At 58.0% G+C, this 27,738-nt stretch overlaps 1 protein-coding gene across 2 annotated transcripts; it reads right to left on the reverse strand.

The window, feature by feature from the left end:
* Nucleotides 1-333: 333 nt before the first annotated feature.
* EPHA2 (EPH receptor A2) lies at nucleotides 334-27,733 on the reverse strand. Of its 2 annotated transcripts, XM_079933342.1 has the most exons (17): nucleotides 27,544-27,733; nucleotides 22,837-22,904; nucleotides 20,417-21,086; nucleotides 11,963-12,118; nucleotides 11,525-11,857; nucleotides 10,872-10,987; nucleotides 10,247-10,400; nucleotides 9,670-9,769; nucleotides 9,141-9,196; nucleotides 8,769-8,894; nucleotides 8,490-8,675; nucleotides 8,256-8,317; nucleotides 7,942-8,151; nucleotides 7,585-7,734; nucleotides 6,649-6,842; nucleotides 5,891-6,046; nucleotides 334-1,276 (listed from the first exon to the last, which is right to left on the reverse strand). In XM_079933342.1, the coding sequence occupies exons 1-17, from the start codon at nucleotides 27,626-27,628 to the stop codon at nucleotides 1,171-1,173; spliced, it is 2,928 nt and encodes a 975-aa protein (XP_079789468.1). In that variant the 5' UTR covers nucleotides 27,629-27,733; the 3' UTR covers nucleotides 334-1,170. The 2 variants fall into 2 exon arrangements, with proteins under 2 accessions (XP_079789468.1, XP_079789467.1); XM_079933341.1 differs by having other exon boundaries at nucleotides 11,525-12,118.
* Nucleotides 27,734-27,738: the final 5 nt, after the last annotated feature.

Consider the following 27,738-nt stretch of genomic DNA (forward strand, 5'->3'; position numbering starts at 1 on the left):
GAGCCCTACATGGATGAAGAATCTATTTCAACAACTCCGTGGAGATGTGTGGGAGGGAGGCTGATGGGCGTTCTCACCGTTCTCCCCCCGCCCCACCCCCACCCCCTAAGCCCTCCAGAAGCCTTGAGATCAAAGGTGACAGAGGCCTGTTGGCATGGAAGCCAGACTCGGCAGGGCCCGCTCCCTGGCCCTCCGCCCACCTTCCACCCACCCCATTCCCAGGGTTACATGACATGCGTGCCTTGCGTAAGAAGCTGTGTTTAAACACTCTGGGTGGGGTGAGCCCTCCCCCACGCACTGCTGACACAAAGCCACTCTAACTCCACTGTTTGAACAATCTGCAACTTTATTTCAGAGCAGAAATAAGTCATTTCCTAACAATAAATATAAAAAAAATAATAATAAATTAAGGTTCGAAGAAAAATACGCAACAGAACAAAATCATTAATACTGACAGAGTAGAAAATGTTGTCTAAAGGGGTGAGAGGCCGGATGGGCCAGCCCCCAGCCTGGGAATGTCTGACACAGGCCGTTGTCTGCCCCCAGTCCTAGCCGGGCCCCTGTCACACACACATTCTCTCCACAAAGTACAAAATATATATTTAAAAAAAAAAAAACCCTCCACACAACCAAGCATCCTGTGAGGGCCCCGAGGAAGCAAGTGTTTGGCCCGTGGGGGCTGAGGATGGGGCCTGGGGGGCTGAGGAAGGCACTAGAGGGACGGGAGAACCGCTGTGGGTCTTGCCCAGCTGACTTTGCTGTTTGTCCTTTTCTCGTGAGGTACCCTGCTCCTGTGACTGCTGCAGGCTGACCGCCCCACCTCCTGAGACGGCGAAGGGGAGGTCAGTTTAGCAATGTCCCACGTGTGTGTCCAAAGGCCTTGGCGGGGCTCCTGCCCCAGGGGATGCTGGGAACACGATGGTGACTGCTAAGTGCTTGGCTGTCTGTCCTTTGTAGGTGAAGAGGCCCCCCTGCCCAAGGTCCCTGAGCATCTCCTCAGCTCAGGCCAAGGTATCGTCCAAGACCCCCCAGCAGAGCCCTCAGGGTGGCATCAGTAAAGAAGGACTAGAAATAAATAAGGTCCCTGGTGGCCCAGCATGGAGCTGGCAGGAAAGCCAGTCTGTTTCTTCAAGTATTCTTAGCTGAGGGGGTCACGAGGTCTGTCAGGGCTCAGATGGGGATCCCCACTGTGTTCACCTGGTCCTTGAGGCCCAGCAGGCTGTAGGCAATGCGCTTCTGGTGGCCGGGCAGCCGCACCCCAATCCTCTTGATGTCGCTGTGCGGGGGAGGGAGAGAGGGAGAGTGAGGGGCCTGCCCTGGAGAGGTGGGCAGCCATGGCAGGGAGGTAAGGGGAGAGAGGAGGGACCGGGGAGGGGGCCTCGGTGCCTGGGGGGCAGAGCTCGTAAGGCAGAGGTCTGATGAGTGGAAGCATATCCGGAAAGCCTGCCGACACCGACAAAATTCACAAAATGATTGAAGCGCTGAATGCGAGCAGCTTTGTTTTTTTTTAAATCAAATCTGCACAAAATCTATGGTAGGTGCTGTTTTTGCCCCCATTTTGCAGACTAGAAAACTGAGGCTCAAAGAGGTGAAGTGACTTGCCCAAAGTGACCCAGGCTAAGAGGTGGAGGAGCTGAATCAAGCCAGCTGTGAACAAAGGCTTCCCTCCCCCACCCTGGGGTCTGTCCCCAGGTAAGGCTCCTCCCCAGGCAGCACTGATGCCATCACCAGATGCCAGGGACCCTCTGGGGGTGGTGTCGCGCAAAGCTCTCTGCCCAAGGTCTCGTCACAGCCATCGCCTTATTTCACCTCCACTCCCTCCAAGTTCTCGTAACGGAGGAAGGACTCAGGAGATCCTCGCTGAGGGGCCATCAGAGGTTAAAGTCCTGCTAATGGGAGGGGCTTTCAGGTGACCAGATCCAGTGACTAGGTTACCCTGAGGTAGGGGTTTTCCCTTTAGGGACCTCAATTTCCTCACCTGTAAAATGGGATAACAGTGCCTAACTGGAGAGTGGGAGATCCCGGATACTGGTGGCAGAGGGGTAAGGCGGCATTAGTACCAGATAGAAAGACGCGCCCAGGAGCCCATAGCCCTTCCCTGCCCCTCCTTTCCATGCTCCTCCATCCCCTTGTAAAACCACTTACACTCCAAGAGCCCTGGAGTAGACCTTACTGCTTACTCTGGGAGTTTCCTCCTTCACCATCCTCGTCCACCAGCCCAAACCCATGAAAACACCCAGGTTTTTACAGGCCCTCTCCTGGCTGTAAAGGGAGCTAACTATACGGTGCAAGCTCCTATTTGCAGTTCCAGAGACATGACTTTCAGGTGTGTGGGAGGGCGGCTCAGGGACTGAAGCAGGAAGGCCAGGAGTCAGACATCTGGGAGAACTTCCTAACCTAACACTCTAGCACCATTTCTAACCTATATAGTTGAGGGTGTTGGAAAAGAAGCACTGTTTTCCCCATACCTGTAGGTCTAAGTGTGGCTCCCGGATAAGTATTCGGACCAGCAGGGAAGGAGGCACTTACTGAAAAGGCAGGATCCTGGGCCCAATTCCAGACTCACTGACTTTGAAGTTCTGAAGGCGGGGCAGGGAGTCTGCATTTGATCAGATCCCTAAGACCCTGATGTATGGTTTAAGGACCAGTGGGTTATGTTAGCTATAGCAGAGCAACGGTAGGGCCTAGTGCCCCAGGCTCATCCCCTCACTCCCAGCCCCTCCCAAGGTCCAGGATAGGCCTGGTAAACAGTAGGCCCTCAAGGAGTGTCTGCCGAATGAATGAATGAATGCTTTAGTAGCGACTGAGCCATTGCCCAGGCTGCCTGGGGCCCCTCTCCCAGGTTGGTGAAGTTCACCTGACAGGGCGGGAGCTGAGGGTGCTTCTGAGGTCCATCTAGGAGGAGGAGTCCTGGGCTGGGAGGCAGGAGGCCGAATTCTAGTCCTGGATTCCACCAGAGCCTCGGGTGGGTCCTGTCCTGTCTTTGGGCCACAGTTTCTTTATACGTAAAATAGGAGCTCTGATTAGATGCTTCTAAGCCACCTGCCCCAGCCCCAGTCTCTTCCAACACAAAGCCCCCCAAACCTTCCCTGCCTCGTTTCCTAACTATAAACAGGGACACACACGGGATGAGGCTCCCAGACCGGCCAATGCCTGCGGCCTCTTGCAAGTCTGTTCCTGCCCCAGCCTCAGTTCCCCACTCGGAGATCCAAGGCAGTCCCTTCCTTGGATCAACTCCCATCACAGGGGTGGGGAAGCACATGACTGAGGCCGCCTTCTTCCTGAGCACTCGCAAGGCCAGCCCCGGCCTCAGGGAATTCAAAGGCCACAATCTCCCCCGGTGAGCACCGACTGTGCTCTGGCCCTTGGTGCAAGGAGAGTGGAGGGAGAGGTGGCCTGATCATTCATCCTCTCAGCAAACATCCCATCAGCGCCACGCCTGGCACTCGGAGACCAGAAGACCCATCCGCCAGTGTCCCCACGCCCTCTCAGGACGCCGTATGCCACAGCCTCGCACACTGGATGGGCCTTTTGCTGGACTGGGTATTTTTCTGGGGTGTAACATCCACTGCTTTCATTAGCTCCTCGAAACACATTTAGAACCACTCACTACTCCAGCTAGAAACTCAAGTGAGTCCAAAATAACACAGTGAATGCTCAAGACGAGAAAAGGTGGCCACTGTGGGACCACAGGGAACCGAGCGGCCAGCCCCCTGGGAGGGGCCAAAGGAAGCAGGGAGGCAAAGGCGGGGGTAAGGGCATTGAAGCCGAAATCCAGACCCCATCCCAGAAGGGCTGAATTCTGAGAGCAGCTCAGAGCCTCGCACTGGGATCCACAGCATGTGCAGGCAGAGCTTTCGGGGTGCAAAAGCACTTTGAGACCCCCCTTTCTTTCATTTAATTGAAGTAATGAAGGAGGCAGTGGTGTGAGTCACACAGGCCCCAGATCTGAGCACCAGTGGAGCTGATGGGAGGAGAAGCAGCGTGGAATGACTTCCTGCCTTTATGCAGGCCTTTTCAAAACACAGCACACACACCCTCCACCGATCCAAGACAGCCCCGTCCCTGCTCCTTCCTGCTCGTGGGAAAGGAATTGGCCGAGGAGCACCCCGGGCTATTTCGGGAAGCTTCTACGAACATGTGTTTCCTGTATGCACTTCTCCGTGCCCTCAGCTCTGCTCACCCAGAAGAGAAGCTGTACTGTCCTCAGTGGGAGCTCCTGGAGGGGCAAAGGGGGCCGTTCCAGGTTCCCAGGTCAGAGGAGGGAGCCAAGGAACCCTGGTATTTGCCCGCAGGCTATGGGTGGAAAGCAAGGGCATGGAGGAAAAGGGAAGAGCAACATGGGTTAAGCCCTCACTGCGTACCAGGCATATCATCTGTATTGCACCCATGCAATCCCCACAACGGGGAAACAGAAACCAAGGTTCAAAGATGGAACCTCATTTGACCAAAACCACCGGCTAGGGAGTGGCCAGTGTGGGCTCGAACCCAGGTGTGACTGCAGAGCCCAAGCTTTGGACCCTGCAGTTGGCTGGAAACAAAAGATATCCTGGGGCCCGTCTCTTCTCTCCACATTTCCGTGCCGCCCTCTGGTCAGCTCTGTCCCTGCCTGACTTTCATCCCAGCCTTCCCCTGGGACAGGCCGGGGCCTAGTCTGAGAGGCCTTGAGCAACAGGTCAGAAGCCCAGTTGAGCAGTTTTCAGAGGCCTTGGTGAATGTTCAGACACAGGCCCAAATCCCAGAACTGTGACCCAGAACTGTGGGACGCCTGGGTCATCCCTTCCCATGTGATTCCCAAAACCTCTCAGCCCCAAGGCTCATTCCCACCATGACCTTGGACCTTACACAAGCTGGGCTATTAGGAACTAACAGTATTTTTAGAAGCACAAAAAGCTAAGAGGGTAATGTCTTCTCCCTCCTGGGGTGGGAGGAGGTGTCCATGCCAAGTCCATGCCGGGAAGGGTCCCTGATGCTGGAGCTGGGAGGAGAGAAGAGCTCCCATAGGGCAGCCTGACAAAAGGCAGAACCCAGGGCCAGGGAAAGGGGTAACTGCCACTTCTTGCCAAGCTGGACCGCAGAGCTGAGAGTCAACCACACGGGGAGAGGTGCCTGGGATGGGCTGGCCTGGTGCCCTCTCTCCTCGGCATCAGCCAGGGAAGTCCAAGGGCTCTGCCCATTTCTTCTCAGCGTCCTGGAGAGGAACGCTGCCCCTAACTGGCTGCGTGACCTCGGGCAACCTATGTAACCTCTCAGCCTCAGTTTTCCTACTTAAATAGGGAAGTAATAATAGCATCTATTCACAAGGCAAATAGGGAATTCAACCAGGTGATGGCTGTGAAGTGAAGCCTTTCTTTTCTCAGCTACAAATTGTGTGACCTGGAGTAAGCTGTGTAACCTCTCTGAGCCTCAGTTTCTCCACTAATGACCTCCATGGTCCCTGAGCTCTGGATCCTGACTGACCAGGGCTGGAATCCCCCAAATGGCCATGGACCCTGGGCTGTACTGTTTCTGACCTGCCCAGTGGGACTACTGACGGGAACCACCTGCCAAGTTATCATGAGGGCTGATTCAAAGTGCTCGGGCACAGAGCTGGCACAGCTCACGATAAATGCTATGGTTATGATCACAATTACTATTATTTTCTTACTGTGGAAAAAAGATGTAGGAAGAGGACGGAGCCACGAGTAAGTGACCAGAATCGCTGGCTGCCAGCCTGGTTCTGCCCTTCCTGCAAAGCCACCCTCCCCAAAAGAGAAGGAGAGAGAAAGAGAAGAGAGGGGAGCGTTGGGGAAGGTAGAGAGAAGAGCAGATGGGTGGTGGAGCCAGAGGCAGCCTGGGGAGGCGGGAGGCGGGAGAGGGCAGGCACGGGCGGGGCCGAGCGCAGACTCACTCGTTGGTCATCTGCACCACCTTCTCGATGGCCGTGTAGCCGGCCGCCATGAAGTGCTCAGTGTACTGCTGCATCTTGATGGATTCCAGCCACTCGGACACCGTGCGGAAGGGCACACCCTCTGAGCCGCTGGTGCTGGGCAGCCGGATGGACACCCTGCAACAGGAGATACCGGCCCGCGAGTGAGGGGCTGCAGGGTCCAGCCCACGATGCTGCTCCCTAACCCCGGCAATTCACTCAGCTGCCCTGCGCCTCGGTTCCCTCATCTGGACAACGGGGCAGCCACGTCAGGTAGGCTTCCGGGAGTCTGCCTGATGTGTCGGGAGCAGTCAGTGTTTATAGCTCCTGCCACCCCCCTGCTTCTACTGATGATACCACCACCGGTTACTACAAAATAACCAAATGTTAAGAGAGTCAGGTTTTCAGAGTCACGGTCCCAGCCTGGCCACTTGCCAGCACGTAAGACACTTAATTGCCCTACGTCTGTTTCCTCATCTACAAAAGGGGGATGATTACAGGACCCAACTCCTAAGTTGTTTAAATGAGTTGAAACTCGTTAAGCGCTAAGTGCCGCGCTGGCACATTTACTGTATGTGCTGATTGGTTCCGTTAGTGCCTCCTGAGCCAACCCGGTCCAGTCTGAGTAAAGCCCACGCGTAACTTCTGAGCCCCTTGCCCACCGCCCCTGGCTGCCCGTTACGCTGAAGTGGCTCAGGAGTAAAACTGGGGGCCCCCTGGACAGAGGGTATGGAACCCACCGGGGGTCGAAGTCAGCCAGGGTCTTGAGGGATTCGGGGGCTCGGATGAGCTTGTCCAAGATGCTGACAATGTCGGCGAACTTGGGGCGGCGGGCGCGCTCCTGCTGCCAGCACTGCATCATGAGCTGGTAGATGGCGGAGGGGCAGTCCATGGGTGTGGGAAGCCGGAAGCCGTCATTAATGGCCTTCATCACCTGGGGGAGGGGGCGAGCAGGATGCTCAGGGGTGCCTTCACAGCCCCCAAACTCCCCCATACACAGGGGCTGCTAGAGGAGAGAAGGGGAGCCCCCCGAAACAGAGGGGTTGGCCTCCTTCCTTAGGCCCGACACACAACCTTCAGCGCTACACAAAGGACAGGTGCTGAGAGGATGTCTCCAGAGGAGGAAGGGTCTCCTGACTTTGTTCCCGCACAGGGTACCCTGGGCAGCAGCCATGCTGTGTGCCCTGCAGCCAGCCTCCCCGCGGTCTCTGGGCGCCTATACTCTCTGCTCCCTTCAGCCAGAGCACTCTTCCCCTCCGTGTTCTCGCCTGGCTGCTGCTGCTTTATCGTGCCTTAGTCCTAGCTGAGACGTGACCTCCTCTGGGAAGCCTTCCAGGCCTCTAGGCTGCATGAAGCACCAGGCACTTGCACACACACACACACACACACACACACACACAGATACACACATGCGTGCACGCACACACTTCCCCCACACCCACTACTTCTTTCCTCGTCCTTCTGCTGAGTGTAAGCAGGGACTGGGTCTGGAGCTCAGCACAAGGCCTGACACATGGTAGGCCCTCAAGAAACATTCACTGAACGAACCAATGAAGGGGTGTACCAGATGAAGATTAGCCCCCAAAACTCTTCTCTGCCCAGCCCCGGGGGTTCGAGGATGAGTAAAGGGTTTCAGTTCAGATCCGGATGGGGCTGGGCAGGGCGAGGGGGCCTACCTCGTGGTTCGACAGCTCCCAGTAGGGCCGCTCGCCGTACGTCATCACTTCCCACATGACGATGCCGTAGCTCCACACGTCGCTGGCGGAGGTGAACTTGCGGTAGGAGATGGCCTCCGGAGCCGTCCAGCGGATCGGGATCTTGCCACCCTGTGGGGACCTGGCCAATCACTATTGTCCCCTAGGCCACCCCCAGGACGATCGCAGTCAGGGCCCCTCCTCCATGCTCCCCAGAGGTGTTCTTGCCACCTGAGGCCCACGCCCCAGGTGGGCAGGGGAGAGGACCCCGGAGCAGAGCGAGGGCTGCTTCACCTCACTGAGGCCCCCATCCCGGGTGACAGCCGCCCCAGCCCTTACACTGGTGGTGTAGGTGGCCTCGGGGTCGTCCTCCAGCACACGGGACAGGCCGAAGTCAGACACCTTGCAGACCAGGTTGCTGTTGACGAGGATGTTGCGGGCAGCCAGGTCGCGGTGGACGTAGTTCATGTTGGCCAGGTACTTCATGCCGGCCGCGATGCCCCGCAGCATGCCCACCAGCTGCAGCACGCTGAACTCGCCATCCTTCTCCTGCCAGAGCACAGGCCCTCAGCTGCCAGCCAGCCAGCCCCGCGCCCACCAGGGCCCCTAAGCGCCAGCCACAGATCCCGCCCCGCCCCGGCCCACGTCCTTACCCGAAGGAACTTGTCCAGAGCCCCGTTCTCCATGTATTCGGCGATGATCATCATGGGCTTGTCTGCAGGGGTGAGCACAGGTGTGAGGGGATGGCCACAGGTGGAGGGAAGAGGCGCAGGCGGGGCGGGGCTGGGCACAGCTCTGAACAGAGACCCTATTAGAGGCGCCGTGGGCAGCCCCTCCCCCACCCCCCACGTGGGTCTCCCACAGCCCACTCTGAAGCCGGGCCTCACATTTGGAGACAACGCCCTCCAGGCGGATGATGTTGTGGTGGCTGAACTGGCCCATGATGCTGGCCTCGCTGAGAAAGTCCACCCGCTGCTTCTCTGTGTAGCCGGCTTTCAGCGTCTTGATGGCCACGGGGACCTCCTTCTTGATCGACACCTTCAGCGTGCCCTTGTACACCTCCCCAAACTCTCCTGCAGGCAGGTGATGTGGGAGACATCCCAGTCAGCCCGGGCGTCGGCTGCTCCCAACCCGTGCCAGGCCCCTCGGCGAGCGCTTAACCTCACCTGCTCCGATCACCTTCTGCCGCGTGACACTGGACGGATGGATCTCGGTGGTGAACTTGAGCACAGCCTGGTTGGGGTCTTCGTATGTGTGTGGGTCCACGTATGTCTTCAGGGGCTTCAGTTGTTCTGGGAGGGGAAGGAAGGGCAGGGTCACAGACAGTCTGGGGAGGGGAGGGGTCCCTACGAGGGGCTGCCTTGGGGGAGGGGGAGGGGGAGTAGGCAACAGTCCGGGCACCTCAGGAGCCTCTGGCTCAGCCCTCTGAGCTGCCCAAGGACGCCCAGGGAGTGCTCTGGCTGCCCCCATCTCTACCACAGAGCCGGGGAGGCCCGTGGGGACAGCAGGCCAGGCATGGAGGCGGCGCTGCATCTCACCTGACTTGGAAAAGTAAACGTCTTCCGAGGACTGGCGTGTCCGCAGGCTCTTCCTCCTGAGAGACCCCATGGGAAACCAAACACGCAGGGAGGTCAGTGACCTGCCCCAGCCGGGGAGCCTCCTGACCCTACTCTGGTCCAGGTTGCGGGCCTGGTGCGCTCAACACTCTGCTCAGTCGGGCAGAGGCATGGAAAAGGCCAGGGGAGAGGAAACGAGCAAGCCGGGCTCACTCCTTGGGATCTACACCCCGTAATGGCCCCTTAAGTGGCTGTAATGAAGGCTCTCCTCATTAGAGCTCCCCAGAGCTTCCTGCCCGCGTGTCCCGAGGAAGTGTGGACGCACTGTCATAATGACCACCATGCCCTGAGCCTCGCAGGTGCTGTGCTGAGCCCTTGACAGATCATTACATCTTTACAGCCCCCCGGGAGGCAGGGACTAGATTTCTATCAGCCCCAGTTTCCATACAGGAAGCTGAGGTTCCTGCCCCTGTGTCCCACCTAAGCCCCCAGGGCATAGGCTCCAACGAACCTGCGGTGGATGAAGAAGCCAATTCCTGCCAGCACCAGAAGCAAGACCACACCAACGGCCAAACCACCAATCACTGCCATGTTGCTAGATCCTTCCACGGCTGCCAGGGAGAGACCAGCAGGTGACAAGGGAGCCCCCCCCTTCAAATCATGGTAATACCCCCGGTTGTACTTTAGGGCCCCAAGACACCTGCCAGGTGCCTTTACTAGTGACGGTCCATGAGGATATTTATTCCCATTTCACAGATGGCAAATGAGAGGGCTTCCCCAGGGAATAGAGCAGGTAGTCTCAGGTGTGTGGGACTCTCTCCGCGATGCAGGATTTGAACTGGGCCCGCCAATGCCACAGCCCACATCCTTCCTTCTCACAACACTGCCCTGGGTACACAGCTGGTTCCCACACCCCCAGCCTTCAATTCTGCCCCCTCCCCACACTGGACTGACCCACACTGGACTGTCCTAGGCCCTGGCCGACCAGGAAGGGGACACTTCTAAGTTCTTTGCTCCATTCCCTCCGCCCACAATGTCCCAGTTGTTTCAGGACTCTGGTCTGGCCCACACCCTGGTCCCTGACTCACACAGTGTCTGGAACTCGTGCACCTTGCTGCCAGCACCCTGGCCCTCCTGCGTCAGCGCCTGCACCTGGACCAGGTAGATGGTGTCCGGAGCCAGGTCATCCAGGGTCACGGAGAAGCCTTCAGTGCGGCGCACGTTGTAGCTGTTGGAGTCCCCCTGTGGGTGTTTGGCGGGTGGAGGGACAGACAGTGAGGGCAGGGCCATCAGCTTAGCCCACCAGGGAGCAGCCCCAGCTTAGCAAGGTGACAAGCCATGTTAGCAACCTCGATGCTCACCTTACAGAGGAGGAAGCTGAGGCTCAGAGAAGTGAAGCGACTCACTCCAGGTCATAACCAGCAAATGCGTGACCCAGGACTCAAACCCCGGTCTGTCTGATCCCCAAGACCTGGCTCCCCACCACCCAAGACTATCTCTTCTGGGGATTCCAGAACACTATGTCTTCTTTCCCACAAATCTCTGCTGGGCTGGCCTGGGAGAGGCAACTCTCAGGAAGACCCCAGACCCCACTTTCCTCATCTGCAGAACAGCGCTTCTTCAGATGGCTGTGTTGTGCAGTGAGCGTCTATGTGACCAGCTGGTCCTCTGTTCGAAGCCCAGCGGGGACAGCCCCAACCCCTTGAGAGTTACCTTCTTGCGGTAGGTGACTTCGTACTTCCACACGCGGCTCTGCTGCGGTGGAGGAATGCTCCAGGAGACGCTCAGCGAGGTGGTGCTGCGGTCCTCCAGCTTCACCTTGGGGGGCTCTGGGCAGGACGGTGGGGGGAGAGGAGCGGTGTGAAAAGCCACACGGGGGAAGGGGAGTAGTGGGGATGCACCCAGACGCATTCCCATCCACAGCCCAGGCTCCTTAGATCCCGACCTGGGATTCTCAATTTCCAGCTCCAGAGCACAAAGTCCCAGGCTGGGCCCCACCACAGGCCGGCACATCGGGGGTACCCTGTGAGTACTTATGAGTGCATAAATAATAAAACCAAAACAATATCTGACTCTTGCTATAACCTCTTTATGGACCAGGCACTGTTCTAAGAGCCTTATATACAAGAGTTTACTAAATCCTCTCAAAAGCCCTAGAACGCCCATTTTACAGGTGAGGAAACTGGGGCTCAGAGAGGTTAAGTAACCTGCCCACCGTCACAGAGCTTGGAAGTGATTACAGGGACTGTGTCTTTATCCACTTGCTGCTGTCTCTCTCTGAACCCAGCCGAACCCTGAGTGGCCATCCTCACGAAGCCCCACCTGGGCGGGCCCCAAGGGCACAGCTGCCACCCCTGGGCCCTCACCTGTCTGGTTGATGCTGACGCTGGCAGTGAGGAAGCTGCGGCTGGTCACCAGGTCCGAGACGCCGTTGCGGGCCTCTACGGTGAAGGTGTAGTTCATATGGGGCTCCAGGTCGCTGACTGTCACGCTGGTGCGGGTCAGCCCGTGCGGTGGCTCCGAGTAGCGCACGCTGGCCTCGCAGGGACCGCACTCGCCTGACTCGGGCCAGCACTGCTCGCAGGTGACAGTGTAGGTGATGTCCTCGCGGCCCCCGTTGTCCTGGGGGGGCGTCCAGCGCAGCTCCACTTTGGCGCCCATGCCCACAGCCGTGAGGTAGTGCGGGGCGGAGGGCGGGCCTGTGCAGAGGGCAGAGGTCAGAGCTCGGATCCAGGTAGGCCTGGACATGTCAGCATCACCACGCCCAGCTCTGTCACCCCTCCCTGACCCTCTGTGAGACTCACGCGTGCAGAGCAGTGAAAGTGGGTCCTGCGGGGCCCGGAAATAGCCTTCCTCACACTCGCAGGCGGTGGCCCCCTCGGAGGACGGCAGGGTGTGTGGGGGGCACTCCATACAGGGGCTCTCGGATGCCTCGGACTTGAAGAATCCCGGCGAGCAGGCTGGCAGGCACAGGGACAGACATCAGCTCAGCCTGTTCTCACCCCGAGCGACTTTTCCCTCCCTGGCCCTGGGACCCCTGGCAAGTCACTAAACCTCTATGGGCCTGTTTTGTCATTGGTAAAAGGTCTTGTGATGAGAAAATGCGTGGTAAGCACCTAGCTCGGGCCAGACACCCAGGAAGTGCCTTGGCCTCCTGCTCCAAAGCTTTGCAGCCCCCTCCCCAGTGGCTCTTGCAAGAAGCACCATGCCCCTGAGCCTGGCATTCAAGGCCCACGTCTCACCTTCCAGCTTCCTAAGAATCCTATCTCACAGCTGGCCCAGCCTTGGACAGAGGCTGGAGATATCCTTTAATCCATGCGGACCAGCCTGGCAGGTCCCCACCTGGACTGAGAGCTGCCCAGGGCAGTGACTGCTTCTTCTTCGCCATTTGTGTTTGCTGACTCACAGATCAGACGGGGGCATCAGGATGCTACCTCTGCAGGTGCGCCCCCCGCCCTGGGACCCGACCGCTTTCCTGTTCCGGGGCTGGCTGACCAGGAAGCAGGAAAGGTCAGGCCCCCAGCATTTTCTCTGGACCTGCTTTCAGGGACCCAGTCATCTCCGCCACTCACAAGGGCGGCCAGAAAGCAGCTCTCCCTCCCCCGGTGGCAGGCCCTGTCCTGGCCAAGCCGGGGGAGCTCAGACACCTGACTCCAGAGGCTCCTTCCTCCCACCACCCTATCCTGCCCCTGCCTGCCCCTGCCCCAAGCCCTTTCCTGGTCCCACAGACAGGAAGCTACCCAGACACTGTGCAGGGCTGTCCAGGGATTGGACAGCTGCTGAAGTGGCCAAGATGGGGTGGGGTCACCCAGGGACCTCTTACCCAACCCTACAGTTATCGTTCCCGCCCTCAGCTTACTCTGGAGAGGGTCCTGAGATACCTCCAGCCTCAGTGTCACGTTCATCAAACACTGATCCTCAACTCTGCGTGCAGCCCAGTGCATGGACCTCGAGATGAGACAAAGCCCCTGACCTCTGGGAGCTAGAGCACGTGACAATGTCCACCATACGGGGGTGGGCAGCAAGGACCTACTGCACAGCACAGGGAACTCTGCTCGATGTTATGTGGCAGCCTGGATGGGAGGGGAGTCTGGGGGAGAATGGATATATGTATATCAATGGCTGAGTCCCTCCGCTGTTCACCTGAAACTACCACAACATTGTTAACAGGCTATACTCCGATATAAAATAAAAAGTTAAAATAAATAAATAAATAAAGGGGTGGGCAAAGGGCTAAGGGGGTAGAGACAAGCTTGGCTGGAGGTTTGTGGAGTCATAGAGGAGCTATTTCAGCTGGGGTTTAGAGGCTGAGTAGGAGTTCAGCAGGGCAGAAATACTGGGAGGAGGAGTTAGGGGTGAGAAACAGCAAGGCTAGCACAGGAAGTATGAGTGCCTTTGTGGTCGGAAATCAGGGAAGCAGCAGGCAATGAGGCTGAGTGATCTCCAGGGACCAGATTGAGAAAGGCCTTTAATGCCAGGTCAAGGACTTTATCCTGGGGGCAGTGAGAGCCATTGAAGGTTTGATGTAGAGAACAATGGCACAGTCAGATCTACGTTATCAAGAAAAATCTGTGGACAGTCTCCCTCCTTTAGTCCTCTATGCGAGCAGAGAGAGGTGGGGAGTCAAGGGACAGGACTCAAAGGACACCCAGTTCCTAAGGTCTTGGATAGTGACTTCCCGTTAATGACTGCTTGCTGGAGGCCCCAGGGGGACCATCCCAGAAGTCTCTCTCACCTCCTCTGGCTGTCCTGCCACTTCAGAATGTCAGCACAGGCCCTGAAAGAGCTCAGGCACACGCTGTAGGGAAGGGGGCTTGTCCAGGACAGAAGGGACCTGGGACCCGACTTGCTCTGTGCAGAGCCTGGAGCCCCAGTTACAAACAGCCACCACTGATTCAGCAGCCGCTGTGTGCAGTTCCTGGGCTACGCACTTGACATTCATTTAGTCCTCACAATATGTCTGTTATACTAGGCACTGTTATCATTCATTCCACTTTGGAGGTGAGGAAACTGATGCTCAGAGAGGAAAAAGAACTTGGCCAAGGTCAACAAGCTCCTAAGACACGAACCCAAAACCTAAACCCAGGATGCCTGACCTCGAACCTCCCTCCTTTCTCACAAACATTTCAGTTTGGAGCAAAGAGAAATCAATGTTCTGAAACAAGCCGGAAGAGAGAGGAGAGGAGGTCCGACCTGCTTCAACAGCCAGAAAATCCCCAAACTAATTTCAGAGCAGCTGGGGGGCGGGGCGAGGGGCTGTGCCCCCTCTTAACATACGTCTTCTTATACTGGGCACATTTATGTCCTATGGGGAGGAAAGACTAGAATCAAGCCCGGGGGGTGGGTGGGGGTTTGTTGGGGCCTCCAACGCGGCCTCCTTCAAGGAAGGCCCAAAGGTCTTTCAAGTCTCCTATTGTATTTAAGAAATCCACGTGTATTTTGCAGTCCTCCTCACAACTAATCTGTTAGGATACAAAAATAGCTCTCTCCTCCCCCAAATCTTCAAGTAAAAATGAGACTTTAGAAAGCTGGGCTATGTTTATCCTGGGATCTCAATTCCCCCAAATGCCCTGACTTGTCCACCCGAGGGGCTTATACTCTGGGTAAGTGCTGGCTCCAGGTGGTCCAGGCCCCGCGGAGTAGGGGTGCTCAGGGGCCCCTAGAACACTATCGCATCTTCCGGCTCAGGCTCTCAGGCTGGGGAGGGACCACGAGCCCCCACAAGGTTTTAGCCACCTGCAAAACCCACAGTGTCCCCACTCCCCACCACGTGGTTGCTCCCCAGCCCCCAGCCCTATGCCAAGAGGCGGAAGTGGGGGAAGAGGCGGGTTCCATTCTTTGGTCCCAGAGCCCGGGGGTGGCCCGCCTGCTGCCAGCAGGAAAGAGGGAATTTGGAGAGATTTCCGCTGCGGATGTGCCAGATATTACAGTGGAGAGGCAGCACCAACAAGGCATGTACTTGCCTGACGAGAATGTGGTGCCCCCTCCTCCAACCACAGAACTTCAAGGGGCCCTGCCAGAGTGTGCCCGTGCTCAGGGGCCCCAGAGTTCATGTGTCTGACACCAGCAGGCCCCCGTGTCTTCCTGACTTTGCCTGGTTGGATTTCCTGGTGTGCAGGGCAGGCAAGTAGGGACAAGGGTCACACTTTTGGTGTTCACACATTCTCAAACATACTCACATACACAAACTACCCATGGTCCCTTCACCAACCAGCAAACTCCTATGCATCCTTCAATACCCAGCTTGAGCTCTTCTACACAGCCCTCCCAGACTGCCCAATTTCTGGTCCCCTTCTGACCATTAGGGCATCTATTACTCACTCTTATGTTTACCAAATAGAAATTGAGCGTTTCCTACGTGTCTGGCACAGTGCTGGGTGCTGGGAGACCATGGCAAGATAAACACTGTTTCTGCTCGAGGGGAATTCACAGCCTGGCTTTCATGCTCCACTGGAAATGATTTCTGCACATATTAGGATCCTCTATGAGACTGGCAGCTCGTGGGGAGCAAGAATTATCTGTGTCCCATGTCCCAGCACAGGGTCTGGCATGCAGTAGGTGCTCAGCTAGTGTTTGCTGACTGGATGGATGAATGAATATGTGAGTAAAGACAAAACCCACGTGCTCATTAAACACGAGCTCTAGGGCCACAGAAATGAGCGGCGTTTCAGTCCCCAGGGAGACCCTGTGGGGACAGTGCACCGGGACACCACCTGCCTGGCACCGGAGGCTGACTCTGACACACCTGTGGAGAACTCCTCTGACCCCGGTCGCCTGGCAGGCCCGGGGCCACTCCGAGCAGGGGAACTAACTGGGGCATGGTGACTGCACCCAGGGCTGCACCCCAGCTTTTCCAGTTCCCGATGCCCGCCCCTCAGATGGCAGCATGGGGTGTGACTCAGGGACATACACCCTCTGGCATGACGCAAATCCAGCCCCTGGCAGAGCCCCTCCCCCAAGGCCCAACAACCTCCCGGGCTGGTGGTGGTGGTGAGGTCACAGGGTCAATCACAGGGTCAAGAGATCGCAGTGACAATTCCCTGCAGCCAGTCACCTCCCCAAGCCATGCCCAGCTGACGACCACGTTCACCCCCTCAGCCCAAGGATGCGAAGCCTGGACTTCGTCTGGTGCCCTGACGGGCAGCAAACGGCGACCCCGTAAGTTACTGACCCTGCAAATGAGGGGAACTGATAACTCCAGACCCCGGCAGCTTCTCAGTCCCCAGCAGGCCCTGTCGCCCCCATGGAAGCAGTTGTCCCAGTGGCCCAGTTGCTGCTAGCACCTTGCCCTTTTCCCACACACCCTGGGGAATTATCTGTACGCATTCCTCCACCAAGCTGTGATAAGCACAGCCTCTGCTTCCCGCTGTCTCCCTACCACCAGCCTTTTATCTTCTGTTTGCTTTCCCTGCCTCCTTCCTTCCGTTCTGGGGACTCACTCACCTCAGCGAGGGAGGGAGGGGCCGCCCCATGGAGCTGCCAGCGTCTGAATTTGCCCCCAGTGTGAGCTGAGGGCAGGGTGAGCAGGGCATAGAGGTGGGAGCTGCCACCCCCAACCCCCCATTCAGGCCAGAGGAAACTCCTCAGAAATAAGGCCCGGTGGCACTCCCCAGGGAGGGGACAAGCCCAAGAGTCAGAGCGCACAGAGTTCCCCACCTGGGGATCAGCCCTGTCCCGACTGCCAACAGCCCCTGCCATGGCTCAGGGACACCCTGCCTAAGGACCACCTCAATCAGCTCCTCCCCTTCAACTCTGGACCCTGGGAGAGGCCTGGGCCACTCAGGATGCCAGCACTAGGACCCGGCTCCTTGCACACATTGTGAGGTCACCCAGTCTGCAGCTTGCCAGAGCAACCCAGGTTCTCAAAAGGGACCACGGCAGAAAGTCACAGGAGGTAGGCTCTGATCGCTAAGTCAGCAAGGCTCCAACCTACCCATTTTACAGGTGGGGAGAATGAGGCCCAGAGGGGACTCACCAAGGTCACACAGCTTGTGGGTAGAAAGATATATGCCAGGGGCACTTGGGGACAGCCCTCCCCATGCCAGGCCCCAGCTCTTTTGGTCACTGTTTCCTCTTTCTGGGCCTCAGTTTCCTCATCTGTAAAATGAGGATAAAGTCCTCAGGTTCTCTGGGTTGTTTGTGAAGACAGAAGGAAACCTCGCTTGGGAAATGCTCAGCATGGGATGAGGTGTCCATGAACTGGGGGACAGAGAAGTTGCAGGAGCGAGGGGCTGGGCCCCTGGAGGGAGCAGCAGCCTCCAAGGAGGGAATTCCTGACCCTGCAGCCCCACCTCCAGCTCCGGCCTCCCAGCTGCTGGGCTGAGCCTCTGGCCAAAGCCGCTGGCCACCTGCTCACCTGGCCAGCAGTCCCCACGGCTGAGGCGCTATCTGGGGCCCCACCAGCTCAGCTGCCGATGCCAGCACAGGAAGCAGAGACAAACAGGGAGACAAAGCCGCCCCGGGGGAGATGACGGTCAGCCTGAGTGACTCCACTGTCCCCTAGGCAGGCCTGGGGAGGGAGGGCGGGGAGTGGGGGAGCTGGAGGGAAGCTGGCTCATTCCTGACATAGCTCACAAGAGCTCTCTGGGCAGTGTGCCCACCTGTCCGCACAGCACCTGGGAGGTGCCTCTCTTCCGTTGTCCATTTAACTCTTTCTTGAGCTGAGAGCTTCCTGGGGAAAGAACTCTCAGGAGAAACAAACGCTGGGAATAACCTGGACCAGGTGCTGGGTGACCTTGGCCTGCCCAGCACCCTCTCTGGGCTTGGTTTGTCATCAATAAAAGCCACAATGGGAGAATCTGGGTCCATGGCCCCGTAGAGGGTGAGGCGGTCGGGGTGGGGGCGGGCAGACCCTGCATCTCTCTCCATTTCTCCCTTAACATGCTCAGTAAGAGCCCCTCAACTACCTCACATCCTGCGCCAGGACCCACCATCCCGGGGCTGCCCTGAGAGTCTGTCCCAGGGCCAGGAGCTGAGTCAGGGATTCCAAAGGAACTGGTCATTTCCCACCCCGTTTCCTGACCCATCCTCCAGCTTGGACGCTGCTGCATCACCTAGATTCAATCCTGATGCAACTAAATCTTAGCTGTGTGACTCCAGGCAAGTCTCTTCACGTCTCTGAGCCTCAGTTTCCTGTCTGTTAAGTGGGGCTGATAACAGTCCCTGCCTCTCACGAAAGGTGGTACAGATTCAGCAGGAACAAGATAAAGTGCTCGCCGAGCTCATGGCTGCCCTGGAAGAGCACTTTTCTTTTCTTTCTTTTTTTTTTTGAAGAGCACTTTTCTACAGGAATTACTGTTATCATCTCCACTGGCATCCCGGTCAGGGGTGCTGGGGAAGGTCTGGAGGGATAAAGAGTAGCCGGGCTGGGGGTTCCCAACCACACAGAGGGTCCCTAAACCAGGTTGAAGGGAATTTTGGGAGAGGGACCCTAAGGAGGAAAAACCAAGGCAACAGGTGGCCGGCAGTGGAGAGGGTCCCACAAGCAAAGTCAAAGATTTCGCTCCTGGAAACCAGTCCTCCCTACCCTGGGGTGGCTCAACTCTTCACAAACAAAGCCTGTGAGGCCCTGACCCCCCACTTCCTGGGGAGGGAAGCCTGCCCCCCTTCCTGGAGAGAGACACCCCTCCCCAACCTCAACTGTCCACTTATCTCTGCAGGGCCTGAATCACCAGCCTGTGGAAAGTTTTCAGCTGCCCCTCACCCCACACCCCTGCATTCTTGTGTGAGGATGTCATGTGGGAGGAGTCTGCTCAACCCACTGGGCTCCCTCGCAACCCCCCCCAGTCATTGTCTGAAACTGGGAGTGTGCACTTGAGGTCACCTAAAGCAGGGGCCGCCTGAAGAGCAGAGGAGAGCTGGGAGGACAACAGGGTGGTGGGAAGGGCCAGAGCAGAGACTACACCACAGGCACAGAAAGGCTCTGAGGGGACATCTTATTCAGGGGTTTGCAGACTGTGTTAAGCAGGGTTCTGAGGATTATGTTTTAAGAGGCAAGTGGAGCCCATGAGAAAGGGCTTCAGGCTCCTCCAATACCTGAAACCCTTTCATGGGTTGCAGGATCCATGGCTAAAAACCAAGTATACAGTCTGCTAGTATAGTTGAACTTCTTGTCTTACGGACAAGAAGCCTGAGGCCAGAGATGAAGAGAGATTTACTGAAGGTCACTCAGTCGGTATGTATAGCTGTAGGGCCTAACCCCCCAATTTCTCAACACCCTGCTTATCTCAGCAAAGAAGCTCCCAGAGAGAGGGGATGAGCTGGCCTTCCAAAGGTCAGCCTACATTCCACAAATGCCCTGCCCCACAGCCATTTCTAGAAAAAGTCACCCATTGAAAAAATCCACGTTGCTCTAGAGCTTTCCGCTGTCACAGGTCCTGGCCGGGCCAAGCCACAGCCTCCCAGTGTGAGCTCACTAATGCCCAGGCCCTGTTCCCAGAGAGAGTCTGATTTAATTGGCCCCCTCTCTGGGCTCAATCTGTCATCAGTAGAAGCCCCGATGGGAGGATCTGAGTCTATGGCCCTGGGGAGGGTCAGGTGGGGAGGGCAGACCCTGAGTATCCCCCCCACGCAGGCATTTTTCAAAAAGCTCCCCAGGTAACTGTCATGTGCAGCCAGGGGATGCGAATCCTGGTTCAATTCACTCACCTCCGTGTACAAAAGAGGAGCCTGAGACCCAGAGAGGTTAAGTGACCTGCCTAAAGTCACAGGGAGTTAACAGAGATGGTACTAGCTCCTGGGACTGTGCTATGTGCCCACAGCGCTGGTATATAATAGATACTCAAGATATACTTGTGGGATGAATCAAAAATAACAATCACACTTAAAAACGCTTATGTGTCAGACGCTGACCTAAGAACTTTACAAGTATTAAGTCATTTGATTATCATAACAATCCTACAAGATGGGCACTATGTTCATCTCCATTTTACAGATGAGGAAACCCGGGCACAGAGAGGTTAAGGAACTGGCTTAAAGTCACACAGCTAAATGTAAACCTGGGATTGGAACCCAGGTATTCTTTCCGAGAGTCTTCACTCGTAACCTCCATACCGTTTCTCAATGTATTCATTCTCGGTGAATGAGTGAATCCAATCATAAGGCCAGGAAGCCTCCGAGATTTTCACTAACAGAACCACTGCATGTCTGAGCAGGGACCACCTTACCAAGATCCCCACATCCCAGAGCTGAGACCAGATCCTGGACCACAGCCTCCACCCCAGTACCCCTTTCTCTGCCATCACAGCGCCGTCACTCACCCTGGCAGGCGTCCTCCACCTTCTCGTAGCCCGCTTCGCACAGGCACTGGCCAATGAGCACTAGCCACTCGCCATCCACTGCACAGTGCATGCGGGGCTCCTCACCCCCGGGCGGCACCACAGCGTGGTCCAGGCAGGTGCCATCCACGATGGCCAGGGAGGGCGCATCGGAGCCCGCGATGGTCTCGGGGAAGCGGGCCAGCCCCTTCAGCAGCTTGGGACACTTCTTGTAGTAGACGCGGACAGAGAGCAGTGCCACGCAGGCACCAATGTCCTGAAAGGCCAGGTAGAAGCCCTTGCGGCTGAGCGGCCCCACGGAGCGTTCCTCCACGTTCAGCTTCACGTGGCGCGCTTCGAAGTCGCTGCTGACCGTGATCTCGTCGGGCGCGATGGTGTCGATCTTGGTGAACTGGCGCTTCTGGAAGTTGGTACCATAGTCCACGTCAGACTCGGCGTAGTAGAGGTTGAAGGTCTCCTTGCAGGAGCTCGCGCCCCCAGGGAAGCTATTGCAGTCACGCACGGTGAACTTGAGCTCGATGAAGATGCGCTCGGCCTCACCGCGGTATACCCAGTTGGTGCGGAGCCAGTTGTCCTGGTCGCTGGCCACCACGTTGCACACGGAGTACATGTAGATGGGCATGTCGTCCATGATGTTCTGCATGAGGTCCCACTGCACGGGGCCGACAGGTTAGTGTGGGCAGGTGCCTGGGGGAAACTGAGGCCCAGAGGCATCGCCCAGGTGGCAAAGCTGGGCATCAGGAAGCTGCTCTATGGTTCCTGCTGTCCTCATTCTACAGGGAAGGAAACTGAGGCCCAGGGAGGGGCTTCAAGTCACCGTCACACACTACAAGTGGCTGAGCTGGATCTGACCCCCTGGTGTCCCTGACCCCAGTGTTGCAGTGCTGAACCCGTATACTATACAGTGAGCTGAGGGTGGAGGCTGGGGGTCCCATGTGACCTCAGGCAGGTCACTTAAACTCTCTGAGCCTCAAAGTCCCCATTGTACAATGGGGGCAAAAACTACCTCACAGAACTGCTGTGAAGATAAACGACAGAATGTCTGTCGAGTGCGGAGCATATTGCCTGGTGTGGGTGACAGTCATACAAGGCAGCTGGTATCACTATCATTATTCTCCCTATTATTATTGTCATTATAATTCACTGTGTAGACGTGTGTGAGTGGCAGGGAAGAGGTTAAGTCAGAATCAATGGATAATCCCCCATCACTCCTCAGAGCATTGCTCAGCCTCCTCCAGGAAGACTTCCCAGGTTGGGCCAAGATTGGGGCAAGTGCTTCCCCCTGGCTCCCACAGTCTCTGTTACCTTAGCACCTAAGTGGTGACAACTACACCTGGCTCCCACACGAGATTCTGAGCTCCTTAGGGCAGAGACTGCATCTAGTTCATTTCTGTATCCCCAGGGCCTACCTGAAATGGAGTAGGTACTCAGGAAAGTATTTGTTGAATGAATGAGCAAATGCATGAAAAAACCAGAAGGGGCCAAGGAAAAAGACCTGGGCTGCATTGTGTCACACGGGCCTCAGATGCCCTTGGGCCTCAGTTTCCCACTCTATATAATGACTGGGCTGCATTAGGTGATCTGTGCTCTCTCCCAGCTGAACATTCCAGGATCTTGGAAATCCACTAGAGTTAAACTCCAGGCCTCCTCGGAGCTAAGGTGACCAGGGACAAGTGCCTGACTCCTCAGATCTGGCCAGCAATAGAGACTGTCCCCAGCTATCCCCCTGGAGACACCGTTCTCCCCAGCTAAGGCCCCAGAACAAATTCAACAAGGGGAAAACTGAGGCCCAGAGAGCAGCAGTATCCTCCCCAAGGCCACACAGTCGTCACAGGCAAAGCCAGGGAGAGGACCCTGGGGTCTGGCCCACCGGTCCAGGTCACAGCAGGGCAGGGCAGAGGGAGGGGAGGGAGTGAACTTGGGTGGGAAGGAGGCAAAACAAACTCAACCCCGAGCAGGAAAGGGAAACAACAGCTGGAGGAGCGGGGAGAGGGCCCGGCAGGAAGGAACCTGATCCGGTTTCCCGGGGCTGTGGGGACCTGGGAGCCCACATTCCCTGTCTCTTCCTCACCCCTCACTTCCTGGGCTGGGACCTCAAAGGCAGGGGGAGGCTTTAACCCCTTCCCACCCAAGAGGGGAATGAAGGGAGCGAGAGGGGGTCCCTTTTGACCATCAGCCTTCTGGGGCATCCAAGGGTCCTGCTCTGCTAGGGCCTTCAGCTGTCTCCCCAGCTCTTTCCACCTCTCGGGTCCCTTCCCCACCTTCCAACCCCAGCCTGCCCAGTTGGTGTGAGAAGAAGGAACCTGAGTTTGAACCCTGGCTGAGCTGTTTGATCTGGGCCAGGCCCCATCCTCCCTGGGTCTCAGCTTCCTCATGCCCACACCCGCACCCTGAAGGCTTACCCCTTTGCCATATGGGTGTGTGAGCCAGCCGAGTTCCCCTTTAGCTGCAGCAAAGTCCAACAGGACGACTGGAAGAGATGAGAGAGGGCGCTGGGTGAGCTTGGGGGTATCTTCAGGGGTCAGGCCATGGTGGAAAAGGTGAGAGTCCCCCAGGAATCCCAAGAAGCCCTGAAGGCTTCCTCAGTCCTCAGAGGGAGACCCCACCACACAGGGTCACCATGTCCAAGAGACCCATCTCTCCAGAAACAGGGAAGCAGAGCTCCAGGCAAGGGATGGGACCTAGTCAAAGTCACAGAGCAGGTTGGGTGAGGCCTCACGTCTCCCAGCCCACGCCGCCCCCTCAGCAGCCCCCAGCTGGGCAGAGCAGGACAGAGCTCGGCCCAGCAGGGGAACAACAGCTGGGTAGAGAGCTGGGGCGAGCAGGGCTATTAAGTGACACCACGCTGCCCCACCTGCTTCCTGAAACAGGGCCCCTCCGCAGCACTTCACATGCACGTGGGCCTTGGAGGCACTCTTGTCCGCTCCTGCCACGTCCCCTCCATACACACACAGCACAAAACACCCTCAGCCCCACCCAGGCCACGTAGCACATGCCTAGGCAGCACACGTATGTACACACATGTCTCATGGCCCTCCAAGAGCAGAGAGCTGTTCACAGGTGGGAACAGCTCCAGGGAGGGGAGCAGGATTGGTGGGGGGGTCTGGAAACCGATCTTCCCACCACAAAAGCCACAGAGCAGGCAGGATCAAGCCCTGAACCCACAGGGGCTTTTAGGAGGGACCCAAAGATACACACAGCTGGCGAGGTCCCCTCCCTGGGAAAATCGCTCCCGCTGCCCCCGTCCCTCACACCCTGGCCACTGCCCTGCCAGGGGTGCCTAGGGGACCAGGGATGGAAACCCTTAAAGAGGACTTCCAGGCCCAGAGGGACCAGGTGCCAGGACCACACTATCCCCAGAGAGACATCTGGACACATTGCCAGGGGCTTCCCTAGATCCAGCCCCACCCCCGCTTGGGCACCTCCCATTGGTCCACCCCGGGTTCTGCCAGGCTCAGGGGCTACAGCCAAGACCCAAGACCCCAGTATGGCCCCCTCCTCCATTTCCAAGTAAGGTCCAGGTAGCTGCCAATAGAGGCTACCCTCCCTGGTGGATAATGAGATTGGAGAAACTGAGGCATGGACCCTATACAAGGTCCCTGGATTCCAAGAGTAAAGCCCTAAGGTGGGGGGGGGGGGGTAAGGGACAAGTGCTTACTTCCTCTGGAGTCTGGAGCATGAGGAATATGGCCTCAGAAGGTGCATTCCTCAAGGCCTGGGCCTGGAAGAATGACTCTAAGGGTGCAATCCCAGGCAGGCGGAGATGGGCCTGATTTAGAGAGACGGGGAGGGAGGGGGAGAGGGGCCTGAGGAGAGTCTGAGAAACCCTTTCCTGAGGACAGACTGCCCTGCTTGCCTGGGCTGGAGGCCCCCAGGCCTAGGGATGAAGCACTGCCACCTGACCGCTGCTGACCCGGGCCAAGTCTCTCTAGGAAGGGCCTCACAGCCCAGACAGGGAGAGGAAATCCGATGTGGCACCGGCCCCAAGGCTGAGGGGACAGGGGAGGGTGGCTGGGGGGTGGGTAGGGGCAGGGATTTGTTCGGACATGCCCAAGGCTCAGGCTTGGAAAACTCACTAACCCCACTAGCAAATGGAATGTCCTGGCTACACAGGAAGGAATCTGGGGGCTCCAGCTGGGTGTGTAGGGCGGACAAAGGTGAGTGTCCCTCAAGGTCCTGCACACCCCCCTTCCTTAGAGGCGTGGGAAGCTGCAGTCTGCGCCCCTGGGGAAGGGGGCTCATGGCTCCTAGGCTCTGAAGGGTTAACCTGGCACGGAGGGACCCCCACCACCCCTGCCAGAGCTCGCTCCCCTTCCAGACCCAGGCCTGGCTCTAGAAATATCACAGGGCTCATCAGAGAAGAAAAGAAGCCTTCACACAGGAAGGAGCCCCCTCCCAGGGAAATTCCCTAGAACCAATCACCAGGAACAGGCGCCCAGCCCCGGTCCCTCCACCCTGCCGCACGGGTGCGGCCTCTCCCTGAGCGGCCTCCAGGGTCTGAGGCTCCTGGAAGGGGCAGGGGCCAACAGCCCCTCGGCTGGCCCCCGAAGGCTTCACTGAGAAGCCTGGGCTAAGCAGGGCTCATCCAGGAGCCCCCCCGTCCCTCCTCCCACCCCCAGGAAAACCTCCTTCTCAGTCTGAAGTTCCATCATAAATGTCATCCTTCTGGGTCCATATTGTTTTAGGGCTCTTTACTCAAAGGCAGTGCGACCACCCACTCCCCTAGTGTCACCTCCCGGCTCCCCCCTCCTGAACCGAGACCAGCTAATTGCTAAAGAAGCAGGGAGGCAGGGGGCTGGGGGGCGGGGAGGGGGAAGAATGAAGAAGAAAAAGGGAAGGGGACAGAGAGCACATTGGGCTCTTAGGGAATCCAGAAGCCAAGGACTTTCCAGGCCTTCTGAGCGTTCTCCAGCCCACCTCCCAGCTGCACCTCAAGTCAGCAAGCCCTGCAGCCCTGCCCAGCTATTCTCCCTTCTCAGAAAAACCCAGCACACACCCGGGTGCGGGGGCCCTGGGCTCCGGCAGCCCAAGAAGCCACATGCTCAGACCTAACCCTCCCTATACAGAGGGCCCTAGTGAGGGAGGGCTTGGGCCTCCCTGTTTCCCCGTTTGTAAAAGGAGGACAGACTCAGTGGCTGTTGAGAATTTAACAGGCTCCATCTGGGTCTCCCAAGGCAGCCTGGCTCCTCCACTCACGGGGAAGGAGAAGGGAAGCGAAGAGCAGCTTCGCTTGAAGGGTTGAAGGGACTCGTGTCTCTGCACCCCCAACGCAGCCCCAGGCAGATCCAGCCAGAATGCCGGCAGCTGGGCCATCACTCCCCCACCCCCCCACTACGGGCACACCTCCTTAGGGAGTCCTTCACAGGGACTCTTGAAGCCTAGGGAAGAATGTTCCCCTGTCCTTTTCCTCCCCCTGTTCCATGGGGGGGGCACTAGTCTTCTAGGCGGGGGAGGGCTCGGCAGAGGGGCACAAGGACAAGGCTGCAGCACAACAATCGCCCAGTAGCATCCCTCCTGCCTAATCCCCCCACCCCCCATGGGCAGCCTTCAAGAAAGGCCTGTGGTGAATCCAGCTGTCTCTCCCCTTCTCTCCAACCGCAATCCCCCGGGAAGGGGGAGGACAAAAAGCTGAGGGGGGGGCGGGTATTGAGGATCACAGAAATCCCTGCCACCCACTCCTCCAGCACATTGGGACAAGAAACCCTGAGTGATTCAGGGACGGGGACAGGATGCCACCCCCGCCTCCACCCTCCAAGAGTTCCAGCTCTGGCCTCTTTGCCACCGAACTTGGAACAGCAAAACCTCCAACCCCAGTTTGGGAGGCGGAAAAGGAAGGCAAGGCTCAAGGAAACTTCTCACCGGGCCAGGGCTTCCTCCGCACTTCCCCCTGGTGGAGCCTGCGGAAACCTCCCTCGGCCCCGGCGAGCGGGCAAAACTCGTTCTCAGTCGGAAACTGAAACCGGCCTCGGCTGGATGGACAGGAAGGTCCTCGGCCAAGGGCAAGAGCCCCCATCCTCTCTGCGACCCTAGCCGAGGGGCAACGTCCCCATCCACCACCCGCCCCGCCCAGGGCAAAGTCCGCGGCCCCTCGCGCAGTGCGGCAGCGGGAGCGCTGGGGCGGGGGTGGGTGATGCAGTCCCCCACCCCCGGGCGCTCGGACTCCCTGGTGACCCTGGGGTGACGGCTCCACACCTTGGGCGGCCGCGCCCCCACCTGCCGCATTTCCTCGTTCTGAGTCACCCCTTGCTCAGAACGCTTGACTTTGGGACTTCCTGTCCGCTCTCGCGGCCCCGAGCCTTGCCCCCCGAGCCTGGGAGTGCGGGGAGGGAAGGAGGGAAGGCTGCGCGTGGCCAAACTGGCCCGAAGCTCCCCGCAAGTTCTCCTCCCCGACTGGAGGCATAAGGGGGCGTGGAGAAAATCTCAGGGAGCTGGGGCTTCTGCAGGGGTCTGTCTCCTCGCCTGTCGAAGAGACCCCTCCCCAAAATGAGGGGCCTCCACAGAAACGCCTTTTCCACAAAATCGGCGCAAGCAGGTTAGCGAATTCACCGTGAAGCTGAGCCGACGGAAAGGCCCCCAGGTAGCCCATTCTCCAAGGGACCCCGAGCCCCCGCCGGGACGCGTTCCTGAAACCGCCACCCTGGCTGCAACCGTGTGGCCGCCCTGAGTCCCCCTTTTCTTTCTTTCTTTCTTTTTTAAAATTCTTATTGGAGTATAGCTGCTTTACAATGTGTTAGTTTCTGCTGTACAGCAAAGTGAATCGGTTATAGGTTCATATATACCCTCTTTTTTATATTTCCTTCCATTTAGGTCATCACAGAACATTGAGTAGAGTTCCGGGTCCCCTTCTCTGCGGCCTCTGAACCCCGCGCGCCCAGGCCCCAACCTCTTAGTCCCCGGAGCCCCTATAACCCCGGGTGGGGGAGTCCCAAATTCGTCCCGATCGCAGCCAGCAAGTCCTCCCGACCTCAGCACTCCGGGACTGGGCGGCGCCAGGTCAGTTTCCAAAGTTGCGCGCGTCCAGGCGCGCCTGGCTCTGGGAGGAGCGGGGGTCCGGGGGTCCGGCCGCCGCGGCTGGGTCGGGCCGGGTGGCCGTCGGAGCGCACACTCACCTTCCTTGCCCTGCGCCGCGGCAGCCGCGGCCAGCAGGCAGCCCCACAGCAGGGCGAGGCAGGCGCGGGGTGCCAGACGCTCCATGTCGCGCTCCTTGCTCTCAGCCCGGTTCTCCGTGCCCGGCTCCCGCACGCCCGCGCGCAGGCCTCGATGTTCGGCTCCCTCCTGCCGCCTGCGCGTAACTTCTGCCCCGA

Source organism: Stenella coeruleoalba, assembly GCF_951394435.1.
Source record: "Stenella coeruleoalba genome assembly, chromosome: 1".
In the NCBI taxonomy this organism is placed as follows: Eukaryota; Metazoa; Chordata; class Mammalia; order Artiodactyla; family Delphinidae; genus Stenella; species Stenella coeruleoalba.